Below are 9,331 nucleotides of genomic sequence, written 5' to 3' on the forward strand. Positions count from 1 at the left end.
TCACATCTCAAAGACCCCTTTCTCATATAGGATAATATTTACAGGCTGTAGGGATTACGACATGATATCTTTAGGAGCCATTATCCAGCCTATACATATATACCCAGAATTAAATAGATTTTCTCCTTGCCATACAAGTAATAGGTTTTCCTGGAGATGTCTACATTTTTATTCTTGCTACCCCTCTGCTCTCAATAACTCAAGAAAAGAAGATAAATTATTCTTAAATCTTATCTCTCCTTTCCTCCCCTATTCACATCACACAGAATCCATAACTTTTCCTACAACAACAAGTGTAATGTTTGAGTCTTGCTTTCTACTATTCCTGCCTCCAACAGTTTAGCCATTCATTGCTTCTCACTGCATTAGTCATTTAAATATTGCTGCAATATATAATGAAATTGTCTTTTCACTTTTATTTTCTTTTTTCTAATGCGGTGCTGTACTTAAAGCACAGTCCTGATTATTTTTTTCCTCCTACTTCTAAATTGTCCAGTGGAATACTGAAGGTATAATTATACCTTCAAGTGCTTAGTTATTATACTGGTGTTCAGTCTTTACTGAGTTTCTCTCTAAACCTCTCTTAGCTATTAGTACATGCTGAGCACTATTCTAAGCCCTTTATACATATTAACTAATTTAACTTTGCAGCAAATTTATGAATTAGATACCTTTACTATAATGATTTATGTGAGTAATCTGAGGCACAGAGAGATTAACACCTTTCCTAGGCTTACATGCTAGTGACTAGAGGGAGCCAGGAAGTTGCAAACCCAGGCACTCAGACACTAAGCTCTCTTGTGTTTATCCACTTAGCTCTACTCTTTCTTTCTATGCATTTTCTAACTATGCATGCAGATTTCCTCTTATGTAAACATTCTCCACTGTGACTAAATTGGATTACTGATGGTTCAGTAAATCCAGCTCATAGTTTGCCTCCTCTACTTTGTTACACACTCAATAATTTCCTTCAGTGAAGTGAAAAACCTCTCAATACCTTAAGCTTAGCACAAATGACAACTCCTGCATGATTCTTTCATTTTTTTTAGCTGAATATAATCCTTTCTTTCCTTAAATTGAAGGAAAGGAAAATTCAGTTATGAAGTTGGAATTGATCATTGTTTAAGGAGGTGGTGGTTATATTACAATCATCCAATTTTAATTCTGGTTGTCTTCCTGTCCTGGAACATTGCCATTGGGTATAATGCCAATCACACAGGCAGGGTATCTATTGCCATGTGGCACTCACCCCAGAAAAGAGGCACCAGCATTCATTTGAATGGAAGGAGGATGATGAATCATTCTGCACATAAGAAATTTTTAATGAATGAAACTGTTTTAATTATTTAGTGAGTGTAGTGCCTAGATTTATAACAAAATTTAACTAAATAAAATGAATTTATTTTAAAAAGTTATTTCTTTTCATCCTCCCAAAATACAAAATAGTTAATAATCAAACAGCAAAATAGATAATATCCATAGTTGTGAGAGTCCTTTGGGTTCTTGCAAGAGCTCAAACTGTGCCAAATGATGTGCAACAAAGTAACACATGCCTCTTTTTAAAATAAAACTTAATAGACATGAGAGAATTAAACCCCAGAATTTCCCTTCTTAACTTTACCGACCCTCACAGTGATCTAGTTGTTATAATTCTATTCGTAAAAATAGTTTTTAAAAGATGCATTCAAATTAGTTACAAAGGATTGTTTTTAATCATCCGTATTGAGACCTATTAAAAATGGAATAACAATATTGGAAAGTTTTAAATAAAAGGAAGAGAAGAAATTGAGCAAAGTTTTTGTAAAGAAAGGAAAAATACAATGCATCCGGGAATAAACCTAGCTTTTAAAATGCATATGTTAAGGTCCTATATACTTATGGACCACAAATCTGGTTAATTTATAACAGGTAAAGCAAATAAGAAAACTCTTGTCAGTGACAATAATCTAACACTCCAAAACATATACACATAAGTTAAACAATTTTTTGGAACATGCATTGGGGTTCCTTGCACCCAGTTGTTACATTAGCCCAAAACTTTTAATAAAGAGAATGCTCTGAGATAGTGACAGATATTCTCCATGTTATATCCATAATGAACACTGCTAGGTGCTCCATAAGGCTTTTCTTACAAAAATCAGCTCATGTAAGCCAATTTCATAATGGCAAAGAGCAGTTTTTTAAAAATCTTTCTATGAAGGGCCACAGTGATGTAGTCTAGGCTTTCAGCTCTTTCTTCTAGGAGGAATTGGTATACTGTAACATATATATCTGGTTAGAAATGTGCATTCTTACCAGTAATTATTATTTCATAGGTGCAGGTTGTTAGCTTTGCTACAGAACATAACTGGGATTCTCTGGACTTTTATGATGGGGGAGACAACAATGCTCCAAGGCTTGGAAGTTATTCAGGTAAGTAAGAGAGCTGAGCCTAATTAAAATATAAATACTATTAGGAATATAAAAAAAATATTTCAAGAGCTCCCTAAAACTCTGATTTGGTGATTTTAATTTGCTTTTTGTAAACTACATGTAATAAACTAAATTATAGGGTTAGAAATTTGAAAAGTTTTAAAGGTAATGCCAAAATTGCTGTTTAAATCTTACTATATTGTGCGATTATTTACTGATACTTTTATGTTAATAGTAATATTTTCAGCTGAGTTTGGGTTCAGAAATAATATGTGTGTTCTTTTCCTTAAAATAAAAAAAATAGGATGAGCAATAATAGTTATAAATTAGACTTTGCTTGGTAATTATGGTATATCCACTCCACAGAATGCTGTACAATCATTACAATAAAGAGATGATGTAAACAACGTAGTAAATGCTACATGGTACCCTTAAGTGAGAATAAAGAGAATATAAAATTATTTGTATGAAATGAATAAAATTATATAAAATTAATATATACATATGTAACAAAAACAGAAGTAAACACAAAATAAAATAGTCTGATTTATTATGAAAAGTGTTGACTGATTTTTTAAATTATATTGATTTGTAAAGATTTTTAAGGTAATTCATGCACTAATTTTAAAGTTTATTTCAGCGTATTGAAGTTGAAATCGAGAGTGTTAATTTTTAGTTTTTGCTATTATGCTTTTTGAATTCTAGAATACAAACATAGCTAAATAGCTTTAAAGTTTATTTCAGCGTATTGAAGTTGAAATCGAGAGTTTTAATTTTTAGTTTTTGCTATTATGCTTTTTGAATTCTAGAATACAAACATAGCTAAATAGCTATTTACTTATACATTTCAGGTATATTGAAATAATTTTGAATGGCTTTACGCTTTTAAGAGATTTTTAAATGGAGTATGATAACCAATTATTCAGCATCGCCAATGAGGAGAGGAAAGAAATATCTAGAGAAGGAATGATTTGGTTTAAAGCGTAAACAATATTTAGATATAATTTAGATAGAAATCTTTCTTAGAAAAATCTCATAAGGTTTTGGGTATACTTTTATTTATAATAGGTTAGGTGTACTACTTTCTTAACAATAAGTTTAAGAATGATAAAAATGATAAATAACAGCTTTTGGTTACCAAGTGATAGCTCTGTGTGAGGTTTGCTGTGCATTTTCTCATTTGATCTTTCTCAAAGTCCTGGTAGGTAATAGAAGTACACAGGAATTAAGTTGCTTGAGGTTGTACATCTAATGTTAGAATGCGATTGGGACTCAGCTGGTGTGACTCCAGAGCCAAAGCTCTGAATCAGTAAGATCCTCTAAGAGACTGACAGCAGGTTGAGTGACGTTTTGAGTTACTGTTTTCCCCTGTCTTCATTGATTGCAGTTTNTCAGCATCGCCAATGAGGAGAGGAAAGAAATATCTAGAGAAGGAATGATTTGGTTTAAAGCATAAACAATATTTAGATATAATTTATATAGAAATCTTTCTTAGAAAAATCTCATAAGGTTTTGGGTATACTTTTATTTATAATAGGTTAGGTGTAGTACTTTCTTAACAATAAGTATAAGAATGATAAAAATGATAAATAACAGCTTTTGGTTACCAAGTGATAGCTCTGTGTGAGGTTTGCTGTGCATTTTCTCATTTGATCTTTCTGAAAGTCCTGGTAGGTAATAGAAGTACACAGGAATTAAGTTGCTTGAGGTTGTACATCTAATATTAGAATGCGATTGGGACTCAGCTGGTGTGACTCCAGAGCCAAAGCTCTGAATCAGTAAGATCCTCTAAGAGACTGACAGCAGGTTGAGTGACGTTTTGAGTTACTGTTTTCCCCTGTCTTCATTGATTGCAGTTTAGGACACTGTGGACAGAGAGCAAGGTCAGAACAAAACAAAAGCAAAAACAGAAAACAATTGTGTGTTTTGGAATGAATTATTTCCGTTCTTTCATGGAAGTCATCAGGGTTCCACAAAGTTGTCCAAAGCACGTGAAAGTAGCTAGTTACTTATAAAGAAATGCATGCAACACAATCAACTCATATGCTTGTTGAAATGTATCATAAAACATAGAATTGACACTTAGTTAATTTCATGCTTGCCATTTGAAACTGAGTTGGAGTCTTAAGGATCTTGAGCAATTTGCTCAATATCAAATGGTTCAGAAGTGATTGGTTCAAGCAGACATTTTATATTTTCATACTCAATAATTGGATAAAGTAAAGTTGATTTCCTTCCGAAGTTCAGGAAAACATCATTATGATGCATTTGCTGAGAGATGAGACTAACACTAGTTCAAAACTGGGATTTTTTGAAAGCAAACTACAAGTTTTTCTCTCAGTGTAAAAGAAACATTAAGGTACTTGACCTAGTATAGAAAAAAAATAGTCTCTCTCTCTATAATACAGTGTATTACAGAGAGAGAGAGACTTATTAACATCTCTATAATACAGTGTATTATAGAGAGAGAGACTAATACAAAATTTTAGTGGTAATCTACTGGATGAGTTAATTTATTTAGTTTTACTATATAGTATTTATTATGTGATCATTGACCTGACTTCTTAATTGTCATTTCAGGAACTACAATACCCCATCTTTTGAATAGTACCTCTAATAATCTATATCTAAATTTTCAATCAGACATCAGTGTTTCGGCTGCAGGATTTCATCTTGAATACACAGGTATAAATAATTTCTTTCAGGAAAGCTAAGAACAAGTTTATATAAATATTTAAAAGTTAATTTTGCAAATATAGAAATTATAACAACTTTGTCAAAGGAAACATTGTATTTTTTTTTTAAGATTTTGAAGTGTTCCTTTAATTCAATTACATAATCATATGGACAAAGTTCTAATGATTTCATCAGAATTTACAAGTATTTCTCTTTTTATTTTGGTAAGAAAAATTAATATGAGATCTATCCTTTTAACAAATGTTTAAGTGTGCAATACAGTATTAATATTGTTTTACAACAGATCTCTATAAATCTTGCATAACTGAAACTTTATATCCACTGAGCATCAATTCCTTATACATCTCCTCACATGCCCCTAGCAACCACCATTCTACTCTGTTTCTATGGGTTTGAATATTTTAGACACTAGAATTACACAGTCTCTGTCCTGTTTTATTTTACTGCATAAAGTTTTCCAGGTTCATTCATGTTATTACATATGGCAAGATTTTCTTTTTTAAGGCTGGAAAATATTCCATTGTATGTATATACCACATGTTCTTTATACATTCATCTGTCAATGGATATTTAGGTTGATTCCATGTGTTGGCTATTATGCATAAGAAGCATGCAGCAAATATGGGAGTGCCGATATCTCTTTGAAATCCTGATTTCAATTCTTTTGGATATATACTCAGAAGGGTGATTGCTGGATCACCTGGTAGATCTATTTTTAAGTTCAGAAGAATCTCCATGGTGTTTTCCATAGTGGCTGCACCTTTTTAGATTCCCACCAGCAGAGTACAGAGGTTCTAGTTTCTCCACATCCCACCAATCTCATGGTTTTGAGTCACATTACCCTGATAGTTAGTGATGTTGATCACCTTTTCATATATCTGTTGGCCATTTATATGTCTTCATTGGAGAAATGTCTTCATTGGGCAAATTGAGGTTCTTCACACATTTTTTTTAATCAAGTTATTTGTTTTCTTGTTATTAATTTGTTTGAGTTCCTTATATTTATTCCATATAAACCCCTCCTCAGACATAAGGTTTGCAAATATTTTCTGCCATTTTGTAGGATGACATTTTACTCTGTCGATTGTTTTCTTTGCTGTGCAGAAGCCTTTTAATTTGATGTAGTCCTACTTGTCTATTTCTGTTTTTGTTGATGGTGCTTTTGATGTATCCAGTAAATCATTGCCAATACCAATGTCATGAAGCTTTCCCCCCTATGTTTTCTTCTGGCAGTTTTATAGTTTGAAATCTTATGTTTAAGTGTTTAACCCACTTGGCACTGATTTTTGAGTATGCTGTTGATAAGGGTCCAATTTTATTCTTTTGTATGTTGATATCTAGCATTCCCAACACCATTTATTGAAGACACTATTCTTTCCCCATTGTATATTCTTGGCACCGTCTTCAAAGATAAGTTGACCATGTATATTTGCAGATCTATTCTGTCCATTGGGTTATGTCTGTTTTTATGCTAGTACCATACTGNTTCAGGAAAGCTAAGAACAAGTTTATATAAATATTTAAAAGTTAATTTTGCAAATATAGAACTTATAACAACTTTGTCAAAGGAAACATTGTATTTTTTTTAAAGATTTTGAAGTGTTCTTTTAATTCAATTACATAATCATATGGACAAAGTTCTAATGATTTCATCAGAATTTACAAGTATTTCTCTTTTTATTCTGGTAAGAAAAATTAATATGAGATCTATCCTCTTAACAAATGTTTAAGTGTGCAATACAGTATTGATATTGTTTTACAACAGATCTCTATAAATCTTGCATAACTGAAACTTTATACCCACTGAGCATCAATTCCTTATACATCTCCTCACATGCCCCTAGCAACCACCGTTCTACTCTGTTTCTATGGGTTTGAATATTTTAAACACTAGAATTACACAGTCTCTGTCCTGTTTTATTTTACTGCATAAAGTTTTCCAGGTTCATTCACGTTATTACATATGGCAAGATTTTCTTTTTTAAGGCTGGAAAATATTCCATTGTATGTATATACCACATGTTCTTTGTACATTCATCTGTCAATGGATATTTAGTTTGATTCCATGTGTTGGCTATTGTGCATAAGAAGCATGCAGCAAATATGGGAGTGCCGATATCTCTTTGAAATCCTGATTTCAATTCTTTTGAATATATACTCAGAAGGGTGATTGCTGGATCACATGGTAGATCTATTTTTAAGTTCAGAAGAATCTCCATGGTGTTTTCCATAGTGGCTGTACCTTTTTAGATTCCCACCAGCAGGGTACAGAGATTCTAGTTTCTCCACATCCCACCAATCTCATGGTTTTGAGTCACATTACCCTGATAGTTAGTGATGTTGATCATCTTTTCATATATCTGTTGGCCATTTATATGTCTTCATTGGAGAAATGTCTTCATTGGGCAAATTGAGGTTCTTGACACATTTTTTTTAAATCAAGTTATTTGTTTTCTTGTTATTAATTTGTTTGAGTTCTTTATATTTATTCCATATAAACCCCTTCTCAGACATAAGGTTTGCAAATATTTTCTACCATTTTGTAGGATGACATTTTACTCTGTCGATTGTTTCCTTTGCTGTGCAGAAGCCTTTTAATTTGATGTAGTCCTACTTGTCTATTTCTGTTTTTGTTGGTGGTGCTTTTGGTGTATCCAGTAAATCATTGCCAATACCAATGTCATGAAGCTTTCCCCCCTATGTTTTATTCTGGCAGTTTTATAGTTTGAAATCTTATGTTTAAGTGTTTAACCCACTTGGCACTGATTTTTGAGTATGCTGTTGATAAGGGTCCAATTTTATTCTTTTGTATGTTGATATCTAGCTTTCCCAACACCATTTATTGAAGATACTATTCTTTTCCCATTGTATATTCTTGGCACCGTCTTCAAAGATAAGTTGACCGTATATATTTGCAGATCTATTCTGTCCATTGGGTTATGTCTGTTTTTATGCTAGTACCATACTGTTTTGATTACTGTAGCTTTGTAGTATATATTTGAAATCAGAAAGTGTGATGCCTACAGATTAGTTTTTGTTTCTCAAGAATGCTTTGGCTACTCAGGGTTTTTTGAAGTTCCATATGTATTCTAGTATTTTTCATATTTATGTAGAAAAAGTTATGGCATTTTTAATAGAGATTGCATTGAATTTGTAAATTGCTTTAGGAAGTATGGACAATTCAACAGTATTAAATCTTCTAATTCATAAACATGGAACATCTTTCCATTTATTTGTGTTTGTTTAATTTCTTTCATTAATGTTTATAGTTTCTGGAGTACAAATCTTTTACCTCATTGGTTAAGTTCTTTAAACTTAACCAAGTATTTTCTTATTTTTTTATTCTATGTTATTGTGAAGTATTTTATTTTTTAATGTTATTGTAAATAGTATTTGTTTCTTAATTTTCTTCTTAGATTGTTCATTTTTAGTATATAGAAATACAAATGATTTTGTCATGTTAATTTTGTATCCTGTAACTTTACTGATTTCTTTATTAGTTCTGACAGTTTTTCTGTGGGGTGTTTAGGGTTTTCTACATAAGAACATATGTCATCTGCAAACAGGGACAATTTTACTTCTTTTTTAATTTGGATGGCTTTTATTACTTTTTCTTGCCTATTGCTCTGGCTAGGACTTTGAGTTGTATGTTGAATAGAAGTGGTGAGAGTGGACATCTTTGCCTTGTTTCTGATGGTAGAGGAAAAGCTTTTGCTTTTTCACCATTGAGTATATATGGCCTTTATTATTTTGAGGTAAATTCCATTTATATCTAGTTTGTTGAGAGTTTCTCATTATAAAAAGGTATTGTATTTTATCAAATACTTTTTTGTTTTTCATACATTGATATTATCATTTAATTTTTATCCTTCATGTTGTTAATGTTATCACATTTATTGATTTGAGTATGCTGAGCTATCCTTGCATCTGAGGAATAAATCCCACTTAGTCATGGCGTATGATATTTTAATATGCTGTTAGATTTGGTTTGGTAGCATTTTCTTGAGGATTTTTGCATCCATATTCAGGAGGAATATTGGCCTGTAGTTTTGTTTTCTGGTGGTGTCTTTGTCTAGTTTTGGTATCAGGGTAATGCTGACCTCAATAAATGAGTTTGTAAGTGTTTTATCCTCAATTTTTTAGGAAGTGATTGAAAAGAATTTGGTATGAACTTTTCTTTAAAGATTTGGTAGTATTCACCAGTGAAGCCATCTGGTCCTGG

At 31.9% G+C, this 9,331-nt stretch overlaps 1 protein-coding gene across 1 annotated transcript in view; it reads left to right on the forward strand.

Moving 5' to 3' along the window:
• CSMD3 (CUB and Sushi multiple domains 3) overlaps positions 1-9,331 on the forward strand; it is a 181,752-nt gene that overhangs the window by 24,824 nt on the left and 147,597 nt on the right. Inside the window, exons 6-7 of the mRNA XM_008578674.1 lie at positions 2,316-2,412; positions 4,993-5,097. Of these exons, the coding sequence (XP_008576896.1) occupies positions 2,316-2,412; positions 4,993-5,097 (202 nt within the window). The remainder of the gene's footprint in view (positions 1-2,315; positions 2,413-4,992; positions 5,098-9,331) is intronic.

This window comes from Galeopterus variegatus, unplaced genomic scaffold, assembly GCF_000696425.1.
Source record: "Galeopterus variegatus unplaced genomic scaffold, G_variegatus-3.0.2 Scaffold1739, whole genome shotgun sequence".
Lineage (NCBI taxonomy): Eukaryota > Metazoa > Chordata > Mammalia > Dermoptera > Cynocephalidae > Galeopterus > Galeopterus variegatus.